Source organism: Dasypus novemcinctus, chromosome 2, assembly GCF_030445035.2.
Source record: "Dasypus novemcinctus isolate mDasNov1 chromosome 2, mDasNov1.1.hap2, whole genome shotgun sequence".
In the NCBI taxonomy this organism is placed as follows: Eukaryota; Metazoa; Chordata; class Mammalia; order Cingulata; family Dasypodidae; genus Dasypus; species Dasypus novemcinctus.
Window position 1 is genome coordinate 5299098 of NC_080674.1, and position 24418 is coordinate 5323515.

General features: G+C 59.7%; 1 protein-coding gene across 2 annotated transcripts in view; it reads left to right on the forward strand.

Moving 5' to 3' along the window:
• Window positions 1-21941, forward strand: part of TENT4A (terminal nucleotidyltransferase 4A) — a 39096-nt gene extending 17155 nt beyond the window's left edge. Inside the window, exons 2-13 of one of the 2 annotated variants that reach the window (XM_004478121.4) lie at window positions 748-871; window positions 1917-1963; window positions 2798-2918; window positions 9260-9367; window positions 10024-10152; window positions 12211-12424; window positions 14306-14432; window positions 15359-15459; window positions 16108-16280; window positions 16762-16920; window positions 18289-18453; window positions 19749-21941. In XM_004478121.4, coding sequence (XP_004478178.2) covers window positions 748-871; window positions 1917-1963; window positions 2798-2918; window positions 9260-9367; window positions 10024-10152; window positions 12211-12424; window positions 14306-14432; window positions 15359-15459; window positions 16108-16280; window positions 16762-16920; window positions 18289-18453; window positions 19749-19943 — 1663 coding nt within the window. In that variant the 3' untranslated portion in view covers window positions 19944-21941. The remainder of the gene's footprint in view (window positions 1-747; window positions 872-1916; window positions 1964-2797; window positions 2919-9259; window positions 9368-10023; window positions 10153-12210; window positions 12425-14305; window positions 14433-15358; window positions 15460-16107; window positions 16281-16761; window positions 16921-18288; window positions 18454-19748) is intronic. The other variant, XM_058306511.1, reaches the window with a different exon arrangement.
• Window positions 21942-24418: the final 2477 nt, after the last annotated feature.

The following is a 24418-nucleotide window of genomic DNA, read 5'->3' on the forward strand; positions in this document are numbered from 1 at the left end:
GCTGCCACTTCAGAGGGGTGGGGGGCCCACAGCTGCCACTTCACAGCTGTGGGGGGAGAGGTCCACAGCTGCTGCTTTAGAGCTGGGATGAGGGGGTCCACAGCTGCTGCTTTAGAGCTGGGATGAGGGGGTCCACAGCTGCCACTTCACAGCTGGGGGGTGGAGGTCCACAGCTGCCACTTCACAGCTGGGGGGTGGAGGTCCACAGCTGCCACGTCACAGCTGAGGGGTGGAGGGTCCACAGCTGCCACTTCACAGCTGTGGGGGGAGTGGTCCACAGCTGCTGCTTTAGAACTGGGATGGGGGGTCCACAGCTGCTGCTTCACAGCTGCGGGGGGAGTGGTCCATAGCTGCTGCTTTAGAGCTGGGATGGGGGGTCCACAGCTGCTGCTTCACAGCTGGGGGAATTTCAGCGCTGCTGTGATCATACTTTACTGAGCTGCAGTGCCTCGAAGCCACCTTTCAATTTTTGTAGGATTTTCTCATCTTCTTGATGTAAAGTCACTGCAGTGATTCTTCTGGACAAGTCTTTGAGTGCATTTGGAGGCTTGTTGATACTTGGTATCGGCACAGTTCACTGACATTCACCTGTGGAATAAACCATGTGGTGAAATTGCATTCACCAATGTTGCATTTCATTATGAAACTGGGTTTTAAGTGACCAGAAATGTATTTGTCATAGTGGTCTGGTGACAGGATGAAAAGTTGGATTATGTCTAATTATAACTTTTCTCTTTTATTCATTAGACTTCATGAGGAAATAATTGACTTTTATAACTTCATGTCCCCTTGTCCTGAAGAAGCAGCTATGAGGAGAGAAGTGGTTAAGCGGATCGAAACTGTCATTAAAGATCTTTGGCCAACAGCCGATGTGGGTACAGCGTTTTGTATTTGTGTCACTTGCAAGAACGTTTAAAGCCATGTTGCTCGGGGGTCCCGGCCTCTGGCGGGGGGCCTGGGGTGGGCCCATCCCCATCCTCCGAGCACGCAGGGGCTCTGGGTGTCGCTCCTGTGAGGGCCGCTGGCCGCAGGGTCTGTGGGTGCTGAGGTCACTGTCCTTGTTTTAAGTTAAGCTCAGGTTAGGCCCCCCCACCCCCCCATCTAGGCACATCTTTTTTTTTTTTTTAGCGTCATCTTATTGTGTCAGCTCTCCATGTGGGTGGTGTGATTCTTAAACAGAATGCACTTTCTTTCATGCTGGGCGGCTCTCCTTACGGGGCGCACTCCTTGCGCGTGGAGCTCCCCTACATGGGGACAGCCCTGCATGGGGGGGCACTCCTTGCGCACATCAGCACTGCGCATGGGCCAGCTCCACACGGGTCAAGGAGGCCCGGGGTTTGAACCGCAGACCTCCCATGTGGTAGGCGGACGCCCTAACCACTGGGCCAAGTCCGCTTCCCATAGGAACATCTAGTGCACGTTCGTCCTCGTAAAACTTGGACGTTTCATCTCACGCCACCTTCACGGTGAACCAAGGGGGTGGCGCCAGGACAGGGTCGCGGGCGTTTCCGGTGCAGGAGCACCTGCTGCCGTCCCCTGCTCCCCGGCCCACCTGGGGGAGGTGTCAGGGCTCTGCGCGGTGAACATGGGTGCCGGGCGGCGCCCGCCTGTGCCCTGGTTGTGCCCTGGTTATGAGCTACCCCTCGTGGTCGTGCCAGGGCCTGGCGGTGCTCCACTCTGGATGGGGTGAGGTCGTCGTCCTTTCACCTCTTTACTTTGGGTTTGGAAAAATTCCTTTCCAGGGCAGGTTGAAGGGTGAGGGGTTTTTTAGCCGATGGTTGGGTGGTCTTTCTCCTCCCGCTGGCAGGGTAGCTTTTCTTTCACCCAGGTGCAGTGGGGAGGCCCCTCCTGTAGTCAGGACCAACGGGACGGCATGCTGGGAGCTGTCAGTATCTAAGACGCCCTCTCTCTTCCAGGTGCAGATATTCGGCAGCTTTAGCACGGGCCTCTACCTGCCGACCAGGTAAGTACTGGGCCCGGCGCATGCGCAGGCGGCCGTGGGGGGCTCCGGCCTGTGGGTGAGCCTGAGCACAGGCCTGCAGGCACGGCCTCAGGGTCACATCCAAGGCTGGACATGCCAGAGAGAAGAAGCCCGGGGGGCACAGAGGGCAAGTGGCCGGAACAGAACTTAGTGCAGGAGCGACCTGGCTGCCCGGCCCGCTTCCTCCGCCCGTGGCTGGGGCCACAGAGGCACTGGGCACCGCAAACAGCCAGGGGCGGGTGGCCGGAGGCCCGGGAGGAGGCCCTGCTGTGCTGCCCGTCGCTGGGGACGAGGGTTGAAGACAGGTCTCGGGTGTTAATGGAAATACAAGCACGCTTCTTAGGTATTTTATGAAGAGTTTCATTTCATAGGAAAGTATCAGTTTTTTCACATTAAGGATTCCTCATGACCAATTAAACTTGGTCTTTGTTTCATTTAAAATCGGTCTTCTCTTGACCCGCTTGGTTAGCACGTGGAGGCCAAGCAGGCTGTGGTCTCGGCATTTGTGGGTTGGCTCGGGGAGGGGCAGGTGGGGGCCGAAACGACCTGAGGTGTCCAGGCATCACTGGGTCACAGTCGGGGCTGGAGGCGGGGCGTCTCGTGGCTGTGGAGGGGTGGGCGTTCTCTTTGGACTCCCCAGAACCACCCAGCGTGTTGGGGAACTCTTAACCTCTATACCAGAGTTGATCAACTGCACTCATCTGCTCAGCGGGGTCCGCTGTGACCCTGGGTGGGGCGAAGGTGCGCCTGCCGGGGTGCGCCCCCCTAGAAGCACGGCTCTGCAGCGGCTGACCACGTGCTTTGCCCTCTGCCCAGTGACATCGATTTAGTGGTCTTTGGAAAGTGGGAGCGCCCGCCGCTGCAGCTGCTGGAGCAAGCCCTGCGGAAGCACAGCGTGGCCGAGCCGTGCTCCATCAAGGTCCTGGACAAAGCGACGGTAAGTGCGAGGCCCCGGGCACGCGGCCCTTCCCTCGCTGCGCTGGCGCTCGCGCTTCCCGGCCCCCCTTGGGTGCTTCCTCTGCTCCTGGTGGAGCATCTTCCTTACCGACCGCGGCGGTGGCCCTCTGGCCTCCTGGGTTTGTGCGGTCTCGGGTGCGCTTGGCCGAGGGGTGAGACTGCGGCTGCTCTGTGAGAAGACTGCGGAAAGGAATTCGTACCTGGAACACGCCGCCCCCGCCTGCTGTGCCACCCCCACGTGCTGTGCCGTGCCCGGGGCCGCGGTGGTCGGGCGGTCAGCGTGCGGGTGGGCACACCGGGCAGGGCTGCCTTTGCCAGGCTTTCTACTTCAGAAGGGCTCGCCTGTGTCTTTTGTTCAAGTGTACGTGTATGAAGAGCCTTTTTTGGGGGAGAAACTTGGAAAATGAGGTGCTTTTGAGCTGTGCTGCTTAGGGTTTCCATGCGAGCAAGGTCACAGCGCATTGTCACGTTTCTCTCGTGTGACGTGATGGGCTCACCTGCCCTAGGGGCGAGCATTTCACCTTCCAGCTGGTGTTCGAGCTCAGGTGAAGGACCACTAACCTGCTTTTGGTTTTTGAGCCTATCATCAGAAGTTAAGACGGGCGCCTGTGGCGTGAGCGGCCCGTGCTGCTCGGGCGCTTACTATCTGCCAGGTGCTTTTCATTATTTGATGAGGGTGTGTGTGAGGTTTTAAAGTGAAATAACCTGTGCTCTGAAAAATGCACATGTGTTAGGTGAAAATCTTGATAAATGCTAACAAAACGCGCCCGTTACCGCTGGCATGGGGACTGAAGAATGGCAGCCACCGTCCCCCGGAGGGAGCCTTTTGCTCGCCTAGCTGCAGGCCGCGTAGATTCGCTGTGGCCGTGTTCCGGAAGCTCTCCTGGGCTGGCCTCAGTCCGCACGTGCGCTCTGGCAGGTTCCACTGCCTTTCCAGGTAGGAATCCCAGCACGGCCAGGCAGTGCGTCGTGGTGGGCTGCGCTGCCAGTCGGGGCGTCCGAGCGTGGGCCTCGGCCCTGGCCGCCCGCCTGGCCTTGGTCCGCTCCCTTGCTCTGCCCCGAGGCCCCGGCCCTGCCCCACCCAGCCCTGCGGTCAGCAGGTGAGGCAGGCCCCAGGCGCAGGAGGGCGGCTGCTTCTGACCCCTCGTCCTTCGGGGGTAGAGGGGCTGGCGCGTCCTCCCCGAGCGTGCCGGCCGCCAGGAGGTTCTGGAGGGTAGCGAAGGTAATGCAGGCGTTGTTTCTGGCGCTGGGCTTGTTACCTCTGTGCTGTAGGTGCTGTTCCGGTTTCCCAGCTGTTAGAACAGCACTGGGCCGCCTTCCAGCAGTGTTCACGCGGTCGCGGTTTCGGAGGCTGGAAGGCGGCGTCCTCCGGGCTGCCGGCGGCCACTGGGGTCCTTGGCTTCTCCATCACGTGGCGCGTCTGCTCCCTTCTCGTCCGGGTCATGTAGGCGTCCAGCTTCTGTCGCTCCCTGGGCTGCCCTCTGTCCAGTGTCCTTTGCTTTTAAGGCTGTCAGCCACTGTGGATCGAGGCCGCCCTCACTCCGCTCGGGCTCCGTAACCTGTAACGTTGTCAGAGGTCCTCTCACCCGTGGGGCCACGCCACGGGCCTCTGTGGGGATGGACCGCGGTCCCAGCAGGCCTCCCCCCGGGCCAGGAAGCTCATCTCCCCTCTCCCCATACGCAGAAGCCGCCCGTTCCCCACAGCCCAGAGCAGTGCCAAGTGCAGAGGCTCTCTAAACGGGGCAGGGTTTCCCTCTGAGAGCTTAGGAGCCTGGAAACAAGGTGTCTGCTGCCAGGGTCCCCTGGTGGGGCACGCGTGGGATGGACAGCGCCATTCCAGAAGGAGAAACGGGAAGGAAGACGGGGTCACGGTTCTCAGACCATTCTGGAGAGCAGCAGGGCAAGCTGTGTAGAGTTCAGGGTTGGGAGTCGAGTTGGACCAGTGTTCTGTCCTCGGCGGCCCCTCCCCCCTTTCCTCGCGGTGGCCAAGCTGTCCCCGAGCCCTGCGTGTGGGCGCCACCCTCCCCTAGCGTCAGGATGGCGCCAGGCTCCCCGCACACCCCGGGCCAGGCCCCACCAGCTGGGCATCCGGGTTCCTGGCCCTCTTGAACGACGGGTGCCCCCCAGAGCGGAGGCGGCTGTGCATCCCCCTGCTCCCCACAGCGGAGGCGGCCGTGCTGCCTCCCCCCGCCCCCCACAGCGGAGGCGGCCGTGCCCCCTCCGTTCCACATGCAGGCTGTGCTCTCTTTGGTCAGACCTGCCTTTCATGACTCTCCCTTGAAATCATTTCTTCCTTTCGTTTGTCCCTTCTGTCTCTTTTGGGTAAAAACTCGTCAGGTTTGCGTGCAGCTCTGTTGGGCCCATACCTCCGGGATAAAGAGCTTTCCCATGGAGCCTTCCGGAGTAACCCATGTCCAGCCGAGGGCCGGCCCAGTGTCAGCCACACCCTCTCGCAGAGGGCTGTGGAGTTGCACCCTCCCTTGGAGCCCCGTCTCCGGGGGACCTGCTTCCTAGAGGCCGAGGGGACCCCGATGAGCGGCTCCTCGTCCTGCTCTCAGCGCCCACGGCAGAGCAGGCTCGGAATCCCCAAGCCTTCAGGCTCCGGTGCCTCCGTGTAGAGCTGCGCTCTCATCGTGCCCCTCTTCTCTCTCATTTCAGTAAGGGCTGCAAGGAGAAGCCAGGCCGCGTCTTCCACACGCAGCTTGGAAATCTCCTCAGCTCAACACCTGTTCACGGCTTGCAAGTTCTGCCTTTCTTCAACATCAAAACCCGATGTTGCCAACTTCTCTGCCACCTTCACCTTTCTTCCGATTCCCAGGAACACATTCATCTCTTCCTTCTTTTTCTGAACTTCCGGGCCAGGGATCGAACCCAGACCTCGTATGTGGGAAGCCGGCGCGTACACGGTGAGCCGCGTCGGCTCCCCTGAGTTAGTTTTTTGTCTGTTTGCTTGTTCGTTGTTGTTAGGAGGCACGGGGACCGAACCCGGGACCTCCCACGTGGCAGCGGGCGCGCGGATGCTCGCGTCACCTCGCTCCCCTCGCGACTTGCCTCTAGGGCTCTGTCAGAAGACCCTGACGCCCATATTCTTACCAGCGTGTTCCCACGAACGACACATCCTCTAAAACGACAGCTGTTCTCTGCCGCGCTCGCTCGTATTGAGTCCTCACAGTCGTTCCAGCCTCTACCCCTTACCCAATTCCAAAGCTCTTCTCGCATTTTCAGGTATTTGCAAAAGCAGCGCCCCACTTTACAGTACCCAAAACCGGTTCAGTTGCCCAGCTGCCAAGACCACACTGCACGAGGTGTTGGCTTAGCGCAGGCGTTCACTGGCTCTCCTTTCAGAGGCCGGAGGGCCGCGTGCCCCAGGGTCTTTCTCCTGGTTTTTGTCACGTGGCGGCATCTTCTCCTTTCTCTGCTGCCCTCCAGCTCCTGGCTGCCCCTGTGGCTTCCGTGCCTGCTTTCCTTGGCTGCTCAGGACGTCGGCCGCAGTGCGTCAGGCCACCCTCGTTCAGTTCTGGCACCGTAACCACTCACATCCTCACCGGCCTGTTGACGGCCGGTTCAGGCCCCAGGACCAGAGGCTGAGACCTGCGCACGCCCTGTGTGGGCACGATGCCGCCCCCCCGCGGGCACTGAGCACCATTTCCCCTGTGGCTGGAGGGTTGGTGCAGCCTGCAGGGCAAGCCCAGCGATGCTTGCCGCCGTGGCTCCTTTCTGTGGACTTGAGCTGTCCCCTGGCAGTGCCGTCCAGGTGGCATCAGCACGGGTGCAGGAGCCAGCGCAGGACTAGTGCAGCGAAAGCGTGTATTTTGACCAACAACCAAAAAAGAAGTGCTTTCAAAATGTCAGTACTTGGGGATCACCTGCGAGTGCCTCTATGTGCGTGTGTGTGTGCTTGTGTGTGTGTGTGTGTGTGCGAGAGGCAGGTGAGTGATGTTGGGAAAGAAGTGGCCAGCAAGTGTGGACAAAGGTGCCCCGGGGAGCGTCTGGGCTGCGGTTCTCCAAGGTCTTCCTTGCAGCTGCCTGTGGCCTCACTGGCTTTTTGTTTTGAGACCAGCTTCACTTGGTCGTCTCCACAAACCGTGCTCTTACCCTCCGTCCTCCCACTGTGCGTAGCTCTTGTCACAGGTTACATTTTGTGCAACTGCCCTCAAGACCATGTAGTAAGTAAAGAGTGGAGTTGTGAACCCAGAACGCGGCGGCGCCTGGCGTCACCCTCGCGTCGTCCCTTGGCGTCACCCTTGCAGGAGCCGGTGGCTTCGTGCACTCTCAGCCCGCCGGCCAGCGTATTTTCCTTCCAGCTGCGGCACTCCCCGTGGCCTCTTGCGTGGGGCCTGCCCGGTGGGACGAGCTCCTTAGCCTTGATTTAACTGGGAAATGCCTTCGTCCCTCCCTCGGTTTTGAAAGACAGAGAATTCCTGATTGGCACTTTTTTGCTCTCAGAACGTTAAATGTCTCCCACTGCCTTGCCTCCGTGGTTTCCATGAGAAATCAACCCTTCATCTCACGGAGGCCCCTTTGTGTGAATTCTAGTGAATTCCGGTCATTTGCAGCCCCTTTGTGTGAATTCTGGTGAATTCGGGTCATTTGCAGCCGTTACCTCTGTGGCCCTCGGCTCTGCCCCCGGGACCCCGCGGGGTGTGCTCCCACCCCCTGCCCCGGCCTCGCAGCTCCTCTCGGGCCTCTTGTTGCCGGCTGCTGCTCCCGCCGACGGCTTCGTGTCTCTTCAGGCCCCAGCTTCCTCCCCCAGCTCTGCACCCTCTGGGGCTCCCGGCCTCTGCTGGGATCCTGTCGTAATCTCGCCCCTGTGGCTGTTGCCTTTGTGTTCTGCTGATGCTGTCCCGAGTTCCTTCAGCTCCTAATTTTCCTTCAGCTCTCTGAGCCTTTTCCAGACCGGTTCTTCTGTCTCCGTCTGGACTGGCCCAGGCCCCTCCTCGCGGAGGGCTGTCGGGGTGCCCAGCGCCACCTTGGCCGGGTCCTTCGCGTCCTCTGCTTCCGTCGGCACCTGGTCATTTTCATACTTGAGTCTTCTTGCTGGAGCGTAGACTCCGAGGCCTGTTTGTTGAGCTCGTGTCCAGCCATCGTTAGGGCAGAGCTTTCCTCGAAGGCCAGGAGCTAAGAGAGAACAGAGCTGCCCCTCAGCACCTGCTTTCCTCAGGCTTATCCACGCCAGCCCCCGGCCCGCGTGGGCCGCCCTGCTCCGTGTGGGGGTCTCGTCTGGGGCGTCTGGGGCGTGCACGTGTGGCCCCGGAACTCGCCTCTGCGCGCCCCTCTTCCCTGCGAGGCGTCCTTGGCGCAGTCTCCGCGCCGCCCGACACGGGTGAGCCCATGGAGTGAGCCCATGGAGTGGGCTGGGCGTGCGCGCTCCCCTGGCAGGAAGTGGACCAGCGGTGGGGGGGGGGTGTCAGGAGGCCTGGGCCTGCGCCCCCCCGCCGTGAGGCGCCTTTCCCCGTCCGGTGCTCGCCATGGGGCTGCAGGCCCTCCGCGCGTCACCCGTGTTCCAGAGCCTTGAAAAGGTGTTCCTGCCAGTTCCTGCCGGTTCCCCGAAGCTTCTGGGGGGCAGAGCCCTGAGGCCTCTCGACAGGGGTGGGCCCAGTGGCGAGACCCCAGGTCAGGCGTGTACGGGAGGCAGCGTTTCTATACTGACCTTCCCTTGGACTTGTTAAAACCTCTGCCTAGACTCTGGCTGCTCTGGTGACGGGATCGTCCCTTTTTAATTTGCTCTAGGCCGAAAGAGCAAAACACTATTGCCTTTTCTTCTTAACACGTTGGGGGCTTGTGATTGATGGGGTTGGATGGGGCGGTGGCTTGGGCTGCTTTCCTGAGGGGTTTTGAGTGCCTTTTGAGGATAATTATTTTCGATGATGGTATTTCCAAAATAGGTTTTAATTTTCTGATTTTAAAAACAAAAATTAAAAAAAAGTTTTTTGCTTAAATTGTCTTAAAGAAAGAAAACCCAAAGGAGCATTGTTTGGAGAAATAACATTAGCGCAAACCATAGCGGCGTTGAGGTTGGTTGGAATGTTTCTGGAAAGCTCAGCCAGTGCCAGGCTGGCGTGGGGCAGCGTCTCCCCGCCCTCCGCGCTGCCCCCTTCGGTGCTGCCCCCCTTGCAGAAGCTGGTGGTGGCCGTGGGGACCCTCAGGCATCAGCCCCGGGCTGCGCCAGGGCGCGGGGCAGTCGGCGCCTGGCCGGGCCTGTCCCTGCCGTCAGCGCCTGGCGGTCCCGGTCCTGAGCCCCGTGCCCGTCTTTGGGAACGCCCGCCGCCTGGCGGTGGGAAGCGTGGGTGTGACGCGGGTCTGAGCCGGCGCTCCCTGCAGGTGCCCATCATAAAGCTCACCGACCAGGAGACCGAGGTGAGGGTGGACATCAGCTTCAACATGGAGACAGGCGTGCGGGCGGCCGAGTTCATCAAGAACTGCGTGAAGGTAGGTCGGCGCCGTGCGCGCGTCCCGAGGCGGAGGCCCCCAGAGGGAGCCGTGGGCCGCGGCAGACCCTGCACAGGGCGCCCGGTGTGCCGCCCGCTCCTGCGGCGCTCCCCGCCGTGCCTGCTCCTCGGGTGGGCCTTCCCGGGAGCGCCCCGCGCAGCCACGTGTCAGGCTGCAGGCCACCGGGCTGCCTTGGCGAGCTGCGTGGACGGGGGCGGGGGGGGGCTTCCAAAACAGAGCAACCCCCAGACCCAGACCCGCCTCCTGTGGCCTTGGGAGCAGCTTGCTCCCTCTCCGTCTCTCTGCTCTGCACGCGCGTCCCCCCCGGGGTGGACATGACAGCCCCCGGCCTTCCGCCCCACCCCGGCTCTGGGCCCTGCCCTGGCTGGCCTCTGCCTCTGTGCTCTAGAAGCCCCCAGCGCTGGGGTTTGGGGGCTGGTTCCCGGGGCTCTGCCCGCACGGCCGTGCCTGGGCGAGGGTGCCACGACATGCCGAGTGGACATGTTCGCCCCCCCCGAGGGCCCTTGGTGCCCTGGGTCCCAGGCGTGGAGCTAGACCTTCAGTGGGTGGGGAGCGGCTGAACTTCCTTTCTGCCTGGTGAAATTTCCCTGAAAATCTCTAACGTAACTGTTTTCCTTCTGTTTTCTAACTTACAGAAATATTCGTTGCTGCCTTACTTGATTTTAGTATTAAAACAGTTCCTTCTGCAGAGGGACCTGAACGAAGTTTTTACAGGTGGAATTAGCTCCTACAGCCTAATTTTAATGGCCATTAGCTTTCTACAGGTGCGTATGCCTTCTTTCTTGGGGAGCAGGTGCCTTGAGATTTATGGAGGGGCCGATTCATAAGTCTGATACCACGAGCAGCAGTTCATGAGCCCGTCGGCACTTGCTTCAGGTTCTGTTCTGGTTCATGCATCGGGGGGTGAGGTGACCTCTAGCTGTTCACTGACAGGTGCCCTTGTGCACTGCTCCCTTAGAGCTGGTTCAGAGCTTAGCTGTGCTCACCGGTGAGTAGGGAGGCCTTCCCTCGCTCCAGGAAGTCAAAAATACGTTGATCCACATTTGAGGAAGAGAGCTCTGTACATTTAAAAACTTCCATGCCTCGTAGAATGTAAAACTCTACGTTATCTTTTGGTGCTTGGCTATGATTTATATAAAGAATTTATCTCAGAGAAAAGGTGGGCCCTATGCACAATAGAGAGCCTTTTTTCTCTGGCTGACGAAAAATCAGTATTTTGCCTTATCATTTTATCTCGTCCTTGCTTGTTGAGTAACCAACAGAAAGCCTGCTAGTAGGAAACGTCCCTAAATGTTAAATGCTAACACATATTAAAGAGCATATTTAAGTCTTTTTTTTTTAACACACAAAATGGCCTGTAGGTTAATCAAAACCTTCATGTTCCCTCTTAGCGAGGGGGTTCCTGTTCTCTGCGGCCGCAGTGCCACGTCCCCCCTTGGCTGGCCGTGCCCTTTGCAGCGTGTTGTGCTCGGGCCTGGCTGTCAGAACCCGTGGCGCCCCTACTGCAGTCACGCTGGGTCAGTGCCTGGAGCAGGGGCGGGGCCTCCTCAGTCACAGCCCCACGCAGCCGGCCAGCAAGCAGCGTGGTGCGCCCGGCCCCTCGCCCTTGCCCACTCTCACCTCCCTGCTCGACAGCCTTTCGCTCTTACCTGTGCGCTTCAGTTTTCTTGAGGTTGCTGTCCCAGCAGCCTTAAAATACCAGCAGTTGTCACCGCTCCCCATCGCTGGGTGCTGCTTTGGTACGTGGTGTCCTCGTGGCGGCGCCACGCACCCTGGAAGCTGTGAGCGGTGGGGCTGGGGCTGCCATGCAGCCGGGCCCCGGGAGCCTGTGTCCGTCTGGCAGCTGGTCTGAGGGCAGGCCGCGCGTCCAGGCAGGCCTTCGCGTCCCGGTAGCGCGGGGGAAGGGACTAGAGGAGAGGCGCAGTAAGACGCTGCGCAGGCACCTGGGAGGTAGGTGCTTTCAGAGGCGAAGCTTCTTGAGCCTTAGTAGTACTTCCAGACTTCTGAAGGCCTGTTTCCTGACGGCGCTCCGTGTTACAGACACTGGGGTCCCTGCACTCTGAGCCTTGGCCGTCCTGCTCCACATTGGCGCAGGTGGAAATGTCTATGCGGTCCACGCGGCAGCCACGCGCTGCTTGTAGCTCATGAGCACCCGCAGCGTGGCTGGTGAGCCTGAGCGCTGGAGCCTTTGTGTTTTACTCTATTACTCGTTCTAATAATTTTACTTAGCCGCCCACCATGGCTAGGGACCACCGTCATGGCGTGCAGATCGCGGTAGCGGGGATGAGTCCAAGTCGGTGGCCAGGAGATGGTGGCTCGACCCCGCTGAGTCGGTACCTGCTGAAAGGCGCGTGGCGCTCGGCAGGGCACACGCTCGCCTGGACGTGGGTTTGCTGTAAATACTGTGATCTAATCCCAGCTTCCTGCACCCAGCTAAAATGAATCGTCCCCACTCCTGTGATACTTGAGGTACTAGCGGGCTCCTGCTGCCCCCTATTGGCTGTATTTCAGAATAACGAAATTAAGATGACAAGGATCTGCAAAAGAACATCCCCTCTCTAGAAGTAAATCCAAAAAGTGGCTGAATATGGTCAGTTTAGTGACTGATATTCTATAAGCTGTGGTTAACCTGCAGGGAGTTGCCACTCATATTACCAATTTCAGAGAATTACAGCCTGATGAACACTGAGGCAGGAGGGCTTCGTTTCTTTTGAGTCTTGGCCGACAGGCGGCTCAGGCTGTCAAAGGCCGCGGTGCTGCCGGCGCGCGCCCCTCAGGCAGGGCGCCAGGTGCCTCACGCCGTCCGCGTGTCACTTTCACAGTTGCACCCGAGAATCGACGCCCGGAGAGCTGACGAAAACCTTGGAATGCTTCTTGTAGAATTTTTTGAACTATATGGAAGAAATTTTAATTACTTGAAAACTGGTATTAGAATAAAAGAAGGAGGTGCCTACATCGCCAAAGAGGAGATCATGAAAGCCATGACGAGCGGGTACCGGCCCTCCATGCTGTGCATCGAGGACCCCCTGCTGCCCGGTAAGGGGCGGCACCGGGGGGCGGGGGTTGGGGGGCAGCGGCGGGCCGTGGGGGCCAGGGACGGCCGACCCACCCGGAGGCGGCTTCCTGCACTGGAGGTTAACCGTGACGCTTTTTCAGGAATCCTTGCTTAATATTTCAGGTTAACGTCCTATTGTTTAAAACTATTTATGTCTCTCACCAGCCAGAAAAAGGTAGAAGGTAAGAATTAAGGAAAATGCTTTATTTTCTGATTACAAAAGTAGTATTTTATTCATCATAAAACATTTCCCAGAGGCATATAACATAGAAAGTGAAGCACGCTGCAATCCCACCCCTTTTGGTGTGAATTTCTCCCGTTTTGTTCCTAGGAGGACATTAACATTTATGATTGCTCTCCTGCTGATTAAATGACATTATGCAGAACATCCAGATCTGCAGCTTCTTTTTTCCCGGGCTGCTGGGATGTGCTGCGTTCAGGATGAGGCTGGGCTCCAGGTTCTCCAGCTTCAGTTCCTGTTAGCGTGTTCGGGCGCTTGTATCCCCACAGCTTCAGCAACAGGCTTTTCAGTCGGTGCCAGTCTTAAAAGACCACGGGATAGAAATTTTCATTTGACGTTTCTTCCGTGGTGAGCAGGATTAAACAGTGTTATTTATCGATTCCACGAATGCTTATTGAGCACCAGTTAGTTGTTGCTTCTTAGCACGAAGGTAAAGCCACTTACGAACAGGGAGCAGGAAGGTGGAGAGAGGCAGCCCCGGGCGTCACACCGTGCTCGTTGTGTGTGCGGATGCGTGTGCTTCGTCCGTTCTGTCTGCGGGACTGTTTTCTTACTGATGTTGTGAGAACCCTCTGCATGCTAGGGAAGCTTTTCTTTGTTGTCCATGTTGTACCTTTTTATTTTTCCAGTTTCTTTTTCGTTTGTATTTGGTATTTTTTTATTATTCCACTTTAATATACTACTTTACAATGAGTTAGCAAATGTAATGATTTTTTTTTATGGTTTCTGTGGCATGAGATTTTCTTCTTAAAAGTCTTTTGAAGGCACTTACAGTGACTGCTCTCTGTTGTTTTTAAACGGAGCGACTTGTGCTGTCCTGCCTGCGTGACGCTCTAACTGCCGTGTGCCGAGATGTGCCGACAGCGTGCCTGCCTGTCGGGGCGGGCCCCTTAAGACCTCCCCTTGTCCGCCTTGTGCTTGACACTGTGCTTGACAAAGACCCCCGTTTTCACCGAGCTGTGCTAGTAAATCTGAAGAAGATAAAATCCCGGGGTGAGGATACACTTCCTTAAGAAATCACGCTTACTTGAAATGGAAGTTACAGACCAACTAAAGTTTGAGACTTTGCTTTTCTGTAAAAATCAGGCTCCTTGACTGTGGCTTCTCTGATGATTGCAGTGATGGCGCGTTCGACTCCCTGTCCACGCAGTTCTCAGCAGCTGAGAACCCCGGCGCAATCTGCATGGGGGATCTGCTCCTCCGGGCCCCCCGAGCCATGGTTCGCTCTGGGCTGTTAGCTGCTGCGCCTGCCGCCCTGGCAGGGGGTTGGCTGCAGGACAGCTGCACGGCGGCTGGGGCGGTTTGGAGGGCTGCTGCTGGGCGTGCTCACGGCCACCTGGAGAGCGGCCCGGCGCGGTCCCCCATGGAGCTGGCTGGGACCGCGTCAGGTCCGATGGTGCGCTTGGCCCCTCTTGGTCCCCGACCCGCCCCCCCCACCAGTCGGCAGGTGCTGCCAAGGGCGTCTGCAGGCACGGTTCCTGTGGTACCCCGCCTGGGCTGGTTTGGCCCTGCAGGTGGGCGCTCAGTGGGCCCAGTCAAGAGAGAGGGCCTGCTTCGGGGGTCAGGTGCGAGCAGATCCAGAGCCCCGTGGGCAGGTGGTCACCGCTGCCTTCCGTTTCAGGCAACGACGTGGGCCGGAGTTCCTACGGGGCCATGCAGGTGAAGCAGGTGTTCGACTACGCCTACATCGTCCTCAGCCACGCCGTGTCCCCGCTGGCCAGGTCCTACCCAAACAGAGACTCTGAAAGGTAAGGGGCCAGCGGCAGCGCGTGGATGCTGGCGAGCCTGCCTGCGCTCACGTCCCCGACGCTTCTGACGGGTCACATCCCGCTCGAGCAGCATTTGAAACTTGGCGAGGAGGGCTGTTCAGGAGCAGATGGCTGCGTTTGACCCTCCGTGGCCGAAAGCTCAGTGTCTCCTTAGCGGAGAGGAGGCCGCCTCTTTCAGGCGTTGTCTGTCAGGGATGGGATCTCAGCCTTTTGCACAGGACATTTCTCTGCTCCAGGTGGCCTTTAGAACCTTCCGCTTGTGCCTTCTGGATGTTTTTGGCGGTGTGCATTGCTCTTGTTCTCTTTGGGAGCCATCACTGTTGACTCTGACTCCAGATGATGTGCTGGCGGAGGCAGTGGGAGGAGGGGGAGAGGGAGGGAGAGGGCCTGGGAAGTGGAGGGAGGCGCAGTGGGCTGGCGCGCCTCTTAGCGCATCGCGGTTGCCGCGGCACTGTCGGTTCTGCGGGCGTGTGCCAGAAGGGGTCGATTTCCAGGCCTGGCGAGGGGCCCCACGCCCTCGTGGAGGGGCGTCCGTGCTCGGTGGACGCCGTCCACTCCCAGCACTGGGGCCGTGGCGGGGCATCCCCGGTGCCCATGTCGGGCACGGTCTGTGCCTTCGAGCCAGGCGGGGCGGGAATGCCAGGCTCTGGCCGTGGCGGCGGCAGGGAGGGGACCTCAGCGCTTTCCTCTTGAGCTGGCGGGCGCTCGGAACGGACCCACTTTTTCTCTGCTGTGAGCGCAGAGCGCAGTGGGCATTTGTAAGGTCAGCTTCGCTGCCGTTCACGCGGTCTTCTACTTAGAAGACAGCATGTTGTCTGGAGAGCGCGGCAGCTGACGGGCAGGCGTCCTCGTTTCCCTGGCGCCTCTTGCACTCCAGCTGTTGTTGCAAACCTTATTGTCCACAGCACTTTAGGAAGAATCATCAAAGTAACTCAGGAAGTGATCGACTACCGCCGGTGGATCAAGGAGAAGTGGGGCAGCAGGATCAGCCCGTCACCCATCCTTGGTAAGGAAAGGCACTCGGGCATGCTGCCCTGCACTTCTGAGGACTAATTTGGAGGTACCTTTTTGTCTCTTGATGGTAGACAGGTCAAAGTAAGAAAATACCTTGTTATTCTATTAAGAGTTAAATTGACCCTAAGACGCGGGCCAGCGCCGTGCCGTAGAGGCGGAATGCGTGCGTCCGTGGCCTTTGCGTGTCTAGGGGCCGCGTTGGCATGGCAAGCTGCCAACAGGGGAAGGTCACTTTACTCTGTCTTATTCAGCTGAACATAGGAGCGTAGTAACATTTTATTAACGTGTGAGCGGCAGAACGTGCCAGTGAGCCCTTCTGCAGGCCCTGGAGGAGCTGCATCCTGGCAGGCCAGGTGCGTCTCCCCAGCACACGCCACGGTCAGGGATGCAGTACTCACCACAAGTACCTGACCTGTGTCTAGAGCTCATGAGGTCTTTAGCTAGAAGGACTCACAGGTTGTTCCCAACGTATTTAGATATTGTCCAATATCTGAATTGATGACCGTTTTACAAATTGAATCTAAACTAAAAGTTGCCAGTCCATGTGCCACGTCCTCTGAGTGTTTGGAGTGCCCAGTGGCCACGCGCAGGCTGCGCCTCCCCGTCAGTCAGATGCCGCCACTGTCCCTTCCCTCTGCAGACAACAGGATTAAGATCAAGGAGAGAATCGTCGCGTGCAACGGGGAGCAGGCCCCAAGCCGGGAGCCCGAGGCTTCGTTCGGCCAGCGCCTGACACTGTCCCTCTCCAGCCCCCAGCTGCTCTCCTCCGGCTCGTCCGCCTCCTCCGTGTCTTCCCTCTCAGGAAGCGACATCGTGAGTGCACCCTGGGGCCCTGCTGGACTGGACGGTGGGTGTTCCTGGTAAACCGTCACAGCAGGGACTTTAAAATCTCCTCCTCAGTGTTGGCAGGCAAGCGCAAAGCCTGCGCCCAGCGGCCCCCGCTCTGGCGTTCGCCCCAGGGACAGCTCGGCGCCGCCCATGGTTCCAGCCGTGGCACCTCGCGAGCAGTGCCGAACCGCAGTGGGCTTTCTGGAATAGTTTTTTTTTTAAATCCCACCGGGAGATAAAAAATTTAAGTGTCCTGTCTCTTCTGTATTTCCTTGAACAAGCTCTTTTGAGTTTTCAAAGCCCTTGAGGGAGATTCAGAGAGATTTGGGCTGCTGAGTGCCCACAGGTCACGGGCTCGTTCTAGTAACTCCCGCAGCGGGCCTCGATGCCGGCCTGGCCGGTGTCTCCTAACTAAGGGGCTGCGCACCCCGTGATGCCGCTTTCCTTCTCTCTTTCCCGCTGGGAGGACTCGGACACGCCGCCCTGCGCAGCGCCCGGCGTGTACCAGCTCAGCCTGCCGGCCCCGACGCCGCTCCTGGCCGGGCTGCCCGCCGCTCTTCCCGTGCCGGGCGTCCAGGCGGCGCCTGCGGCCCCGAGGACGCTGATCATGACCGCCAGCAACCAGGTGCGTTGACCCCGGTCGGCCGGCCCTGCTCGTCCAGCTGCTCTCTGGCACCAGGCGTCGGGGCCGGGACAGTCTGGAAGTGCTTTTCTTTTGACTGAGTGCTGGAGGGACGGGCGGGCAGGCGGGGTGGACACCTCGAGAGCCGGCCCGGGCCTGACGGTCCGAGGCAGGGCTCCAGCCGGGCGCACGCCCCTTTCCTGGGTGCCTCAGTCCCAGCGTTTAGACCCCTTGGAAGTTTTTATGTAAACATTGACTTTCACCAATTTATTTACTGGCCATTATTTCAGGACTTATTCTGCTAGAATACGCTTGCTAAATATTTTATTCAGACAAAATGTGAAGTCTGAAAGAATTTTGCAGTTATCTAACTTGTGTTTACATTCCAATGACACATAAATATATTTAAATGTTGGCGTGTACTTAAAAGCCGAGTAAAGCTAACTCCTAAAACGTCGGTTGTCACTTGAGCGTAAGACGGTGTGGCTCGTCCCCACGTCCTGACTGCCCTGCTGGCCCCGGGCGCCACTCGGGCGCGCTCGGCGCTGCCCGCCGCAGCGGGCGGGAGGCTTCCCCCTGCAATTCGCCTGCGGCTGTCGAGCTCCAGGGACCGGCCTGGCCCTGGCAGGGTCGTGGGCGGTGGCCCTGTGCCCACGCGCACTCTGCTGCGGCCGCTGAGGGGGCGGGTCCTGGCTGTTGGTGGCGGCCGCGTTCGCGCCCTCAGTGAGCACCAGGGGTTTGTGGGCCCACGAGGAGGATATGCCCCTTCAACCTGAGTATTCACCAAGTGCTCGTACTGAGGCTGAAATGTTAAGAAAATTAGAACATTCAGACGAGGCTCCCAGAGCACCCTCTCGTTTTATGTCCTTGCCACGGAGCCCCACTTGAAAACACCCTGTGCAGTCTCCCCATGCAGCCTACAGAGCAGTAAGAGCCCGCACTCAGGACGGAGTTTCAGGGTCGGAGAGGAGACAGAGCGGGCGCGTCAGGGCCCTTGCGGCCCGGGGTGGGAGCCTGCTGTGCCCTGGGCCATGACGTCAGCCTCGCGGTGGCCGCTGGGCTCACGGTGCCCAGCTAGCACCCCAGGGAGGCTCTCCTGAGGCCAGGGGCGTGGGGCAGCTCTGCCCGTGCCCCTAGCCCTGCCCCCCGTCCTGCTGCGTGGTGCAAGGCTGAGGGCGGGATCCCCCAGGCTCCTGGCGAGGGGCTGCAGCCGCTGGGGTGGCCTGAGCCCTGGCGACTCCTGTGCCCCTCCTCATTCCTTGAGGAAGTGTCCCCAGCCCTCGGTGGCCATTTCCCTGCACTCAGCTCGAGAAGGCAGGTTGTTCCGTTTTGTCGGTTACTTTATGGGGTGTTTCTGTATTTCTTTTCTAGACCAGGTTCACCATCCCGCCCCCCACCCTCGGGGTCACCCCCGTTCCTTGCCGACAAGTGAGCCTTGAAGGAACCCCGCCTCTGAAAGCCGTCCACCACGTGTCTTCTGCGGCCATCCCCTCGGCCTCGGCCAACCCGCTGTCCAGCCCTCACCTGTATCACAAGGTACGGCCCTGCCCCAGACGGCGGCTCTGCCCGGCTCCGCAGGGGCTGCCTGGCGCTGGCTTGTGTCCGCCGCGGCTGGGCATTGCCGAGACGTGACCCTGCAGGGGGTCATCCTGGGTCGTTTAGCTTCCTGTCTGCGCCCCTTGTAAACAGAGTGTTTCAGAATGACTAGTTCAGAGCACTCTCTTCCAGCATCTCTCTTAATTCTCTTCATTGCGGTACATGAAACTCAAGTATGGAACGAGGAGGGTAGAAATGAAGACTTCTGTCTTTCCATCGATCTCTTCATTTATACACCAGATACTTTGGTTTTTAAGAAGCAAAAGATGGAACCGAGGATGGGTGTGGGCCCGGGCCTCGTGCCGTGGGGAGCAGCCCCTCGAGTGCTCCCTTCCCCACGCTCTCTGGGTGCCCCGGGCGGGCTCTGCCCTCGGGGTTTGTCTGCCAGGATCTGGGGGGCTCCCCGCTCGGGGCGCCTCCGGGTGCAGGTCCCACAGCTGGAAACGTGGAGTGAGGTGGCAGGTGACGAGGGAGTTCCTGGGTGACTGTTGGGAAGGTCATGCACAGGGTGTCCCAGCAGGAAGCGGGGCCCACGCCTGGAGGTCGCCGTCTTCCCCGCGGGCGCTGGCGGCCTTGGCCGCGTTACACGTCGGCCTCACGGGCGCCACCCCAGCCGGCGGCCTGGACCTGTGCCGCTGACCCCTGTCGCCGTTGAACAACTGAAGACTGTTCCTCCCCGGGTCTGTCCATCCTGTCCACCCCAAGGCGCCTGGGGCTCTGGGCTGCACGGGGAACCTGCTTTAGGGGTGGACCTGGGCCTTCGCCGCTGCGGGCGAGGACTGGCAGCGCCAAGCAGTAGGAGCTCGCGACGCACACGCGCGTTTGTGGAAGATCAGGGCTGATGTTTGGGCTGCCTGAAGAGGACGCACAAAACAAGTTGGACGTGAATTCCTAAGTGCGTCCGCAGGTGGATCGTGTGGTTGGGTCCCTGTTCCCGTGTCTTAGGTGTGCGCCCGAGGGGGAGTAGAATGGTCTCAAACCTAACAGTGACTTAAATTTCAGCGCGCAGCCTTCTGTTGACTGCGAGACACTTCCCGTAGCAGTGCCGGCAGGACGGCGTGGGGCCGTTTGAGCGGCATCTGCATGTTCTGACCCTGCTGTGGTAGGGACGGCGGGGCCTGTGGCCACTCGGCGCTCGGCCAGAAGGTCTGGGCTTCGCTTGGGCCAGCCGTGTGGCTCTCATGTGCGACTGGTGTCTGGGGACCCCCTGTTGAGACCCTGCTCTCTCTCTCTAGCAGCACAACGGCATGAAACTGTCCGTGAAAGGCTCGCACGGCCACAGCCAAGGCGGCGCCTACAGCGCTGTGGGCAGCGGAAGCGTGCGGCCCCCCGCGGGCAGCAGGGGCCACCACCAGTACAACCGCACCGGCTGGAGGAGGAAAAAGCACGCACACACGCGGGACAGCCTGCCCGTCAGCCTCAGCAGATAAGGGCGCCTGTGCGTCGCACCGCCCCCCCCCCGTCCCCCCACCCCCCGTTTTACAGACGGACGCCGAGCGACCCAGGACCCTCTGCTGGGAGCTGAGACCAGCCTCCAGCACGCCAGCCCGCGGGGGCCTCGATCCGCCCGCCGCCGTAGTCGGCGTCTGTGGCCGCGTCCCTGCTCAAGAGCGGCTCGTCGCGCCCGCCTGGGAAACCTGGCGCCTGCGGACACTGCGTGCTGCCTTCCTGGGACGGCCCGCTCGGCGCCACAGCGGCTCTGGCTGGAACTGCGAGGACCCACGTGCTGCTGCGCGGTGGCGGCCACGGCGTCCGTTCCTCTGCGGCTTGGTGTCTTTGTTTTGCGTTTGTCAGCGTGGCGGAGGAGGCCGCCCTTGGTGGTTTCCGTTCCTCAGCGGGGCTGGGAGCTCACGATGGTTTTACTGCCCTCATTTCGTCTCAAATCCCAGAACTGTTGTTTTTTTTTCCTTTTTTATGTAAATATTGAAAACGTATGATTTGTGCAATAATTCAGATATTTTTTATTTAATTTCATATTTTCACATAAGTTATATTTAAGGGAGAAGGGAATTTTTTTTAACAGCCTTAGGTCCTTTCCCAGCTGCATTTTCTAAGTTGGGTTCATCCTGTCGGCCGGTTGTCTGCGGAGCTGCCACGCACATCGTGCCTGAGGGGTTTGGGTTTTCTTTTCTCGTCTCTTCTCTGGGTTGTCCGCACGGCTTCCCGGCTTGAGGGGCAGCGCGGCGCGGCGGCGCTGCCAGGCTCTGCTCCACAGCCCTCGGCAGCCTGCCCGGCCGGCTCTGCCCCTCGCTCTGACCACAGAGTGTTCATGTTTTTGGTTCTCGGTTCTTTTAAACCAGACAACAAATCCAGCATTTAAAGTGCCAGAAGTATAACTTTCTAAGGGGAGAAAAGGTTGTCACATTATAAAATCTGGGGGAAAAAGTGAATTTTGCAAGGTTTCAGTCAGTTTTAGTAACATAACCTATCAGGTGGACCTGGCGAATATCATTCCAGAAAATGGTGCCCAGTTTTAGGAATGTGGAGAAAGGAATTACGTTGATTCCATTCAGGAATCTGAATAGCTGTATGCGTTCGTTCTGTTAAGAGCAAACTTAGGAAAAGTGCTTGGGCCTCCCCGAGCGGGGCGGGGTGGGCTCGGGGCGGGCTGCAGGAGTGCAGGCGCGGCCTGGGGCGGCAGGTGCCGCTGTCAGGTGCAGGCAGGCACACGTGCAGGTGGACTCTGCCGGGATGGCCACGGCCCCTTCCGCCTCATGTGGACGAGCTCGTGCCGTCCCGCCCTGCGCTTTCCCAGCACCATGGCTGTCCTGGGTGTCCGGCCGAGGGGCTCTGAGGAGGGTCTGGGCCCCGCCGAGCGCTGCAGGGAGGTGGCGCCCGAGTCCACCAGTGGAGGCTACGAGAGGCAAGCGTGTTCCTGTGACGTCTGCCAGCGCAGGAGCTGGGACTCGGACAGCTGCTGCCCGGTGTGTGGGGCGCCCATCCAGGGGGCTGCTCTCGGGGCCTGGCCGGTGGGAGGTGCGGCCGCAGCCGCAGGGTTTCCAGGAAGCATTCCACGATAGAGTAGCACATATTTTGTCTGCCGTTCTCAATGATCGAAAGTTTATCAAAAATATTTAAAAATATTTAAATTGTGAACCTACCGATAAAGAAATATTTATAAAAACTGATACGTAGGCCTGTACTAATCTCTACGCGTTAGCAATATTGACTGTAAACCCACATTAAGGAAAGCACCGCGAGGTGCGTCCCTGGGGCGCGGCTCGCGGCTCGAGTCGCAGCCGGCATCGCCGGTTTCAGTCACGGTGAACCAGATGAATTGGCCCCCGCTGCGGCCGCGTGCTGCAGGCTCAGCAGAAGAGATCATGTTTCGATTTTTTTTTGTGTGGACAACAATGTGGAAGCTAAAATTGACATATTTTTATGTAAAGTTTTTCTATTCTTTGATTTTTAATAAACTTTGGAAACCAGTTCTGTGTTTGAAGATGCCCTTTTCTTTCAAGGGGGAAGGGTAGCTGTTACATGTTCACATTTTTTGAGTTTTCTAAATTAGGGCAATGCTTTAAGCCCATAACCTTGTCTAAATAGGATCCAAAAAGAAAAAAAAAGTAGGTGTCAGGTCTATAGGTAACTTTGGGAAAAATTTGTTTTATCACTGATTCAGTAAATACGGGTTTTGAGGGTCCAGGCTTTGTAGAAAGCCCTGCAGGAAAAACAAATATAAGGCGTTCTTTCCTTTGTAACTCACATTTTGATACTGTTAGCAAAGGTCTTTAAACAATATTATTCAGAAGTCCATTCCAACAGGCTGATGGGGATATTTGGACTTCTCAGTGAAACATTTGTTTCTTTCTGCATCTCTTCCAGGTCTACATTATATCATTTAAAGGTAACACATTTTAAGCTGCCAAACAACTGTAAATGTAGCTTGTTTGGAATTCTTAAGGCAGTTGATAGCAATGTGTATAAATCAGCGCAGAGCCCGGGTGTCTGGGCCACACGCCCCTGTGGCGGGTGTTATAGAACTATTGCCAGTGGAGACGTGCAAGTGGCGTGGGATTGTGGGTGGCGGAAACCACTTGAACGAAGTGCTCACGGGTCTTCTGGGGGACACAACAAGGCCCTCTCGCCGCCCCCTCCTCCCGAGGGGGTTCCAGAACACGCCAGGGTGTCCTCCGACGCGAGCACCGCGGAGAATGGGAGCGCCGGGTGCCTGCAGGGCAGAGCTGGGGGTGTGGGGCGCAGGGGCCAGGGTGCAGTGGGGACACAGCCGGGGGCGCAGGAGTGTGCGGTGGGGGCACAGCCCGGGGGCGCGGGAGCGTGCGGTGGGGGCACAGCCCGGGGGTGCGGGAGCGTGCGGTGGGGGCACAGCCCGGGGGTGCGGGAGCGTGCGGTGGGGGCACAGCCCGGGGGCGCGGGAGCGTGTGGTGGGGGCACAGCCTGGGGGTGCAGGAGCGTGGAGGGGGCACACCTCGGGGGGGCGGGAGCGTGCGGTGGGGGCACACCTCAGGGGGGGAGCGTGTGGTGGGGGCACAGCCCAGGGGCGGGAGCGTGCGGTGGGGGCACAGCCCGGGGGTGCGGGAGCGTGGTGGGGGCACAGCCCAGGGGTGCGGGAGCGTGCGTGGGGGCACAGCCCAGGGGCGCGGGAGCATGCGTGGGGGCACAGCCCAGGGGTGCAGGAGCGTGGTGGGGGCACACCTCAGTGGGGGGCCCTGGGTGTGGTGGGGCACAGCTCCGGGGAGCTGTCTGGGTGTGCTGCAGAGGAGGGAGTTGGCGTGACACTTCCGTCCCCAGGGGCAAGGCTGCCCTCCCCGTGGTGCCCCCATGCCCCCCGGGGGCTGCACCAGGAGGCACAGCGCCGGCACTGGCTGTCGTTAGGGGCGACCCCGTCCCCCGCCCCCATCCACCCTGCTCACGTCCAGTGCGGGCGCCCCTGCCCTGCAAGTTCCGGGGGCGGGGGCACAGGACGGCCTTCCCCAGGGGTCTAGCCGTGCCCCGCCAGGGCAAGTCGGCCGTGTTAAGTCTGCCTGATGTCACTTCTCATGCACCTTCACTCCCGAGGTTCTGACCTGGCGTGGCCCGTGTGTGTGTGTGTGTGTGAGTTGGTAGTGATGAGTGTGGATAGGAGTGCATGAGCCAGTGTGTGCCTGTGAGGCATGGCTGTGAGTGGGTGTGACTTCGCCGTGTGAGCTTGAGTGTGAGTGTGGGCGTGCCTGGGTGTGTGCGCCTGTGCGAGTGGCTGACGAGTGTGTGTGTGTGCCTGGACTCAGCAGTGACCCCGGCCCGGAAGCTGCCGCGCGGCTCTGGTTCCGGCAGGGGCTCCGCCGGCGCCGCCTCCCTAGCACAGTCAGGGAAAGCCGGGTCAGGCAGCAGGTTTCAGCGAGGGGAAGCCCGTGGGCCTCCCGGGTGGCGAGACGCGGCGGAAGCCAGCCAAGCCCAGGCTCTTCCTGGGCGCCTGGAGCCTAGACGTTCACTGCGACGTCTGGAAACGCCAGGCCCTCCTCGGGCGGCGCACGTGGCATTTGCCTGCTGCGCCTCCTGTGTTTTTGTTTTGGGGGCTCTGCCCAGGACCAGGAGAAGCTGGAGCCTCGGAGCCTGCAGACACATCACGGCTCCACGTTTCGTCTCGTTTGCCCGTCGTGGTCTCGTTTCTCCTCGTTTCTTTTCCACCCCGTTTCTGAGGCCAGGCCTCGCCCCCCACCCCCTCGCCGGGCCGACGCCTGTGGGCACGGCGGCCCCCCACGCCTCAAGCTGGGTCCCCTCCTAGTACATCAGGGACCCTGGTGAGCAAGGGACCGCCTCCCACCCTCCAGAGAGCAGGGGCGTGGGTCGTGCACCCTGGGAGGAAGGGCCCTGCAGGCGGCCCGGGCGGGAGGAGGGGGCCGCTCAGCCACTGCCGGGGGGCGTGGGGGGCCCAGCCTTCACGGAGGGACCCGCTGCTGAGCCC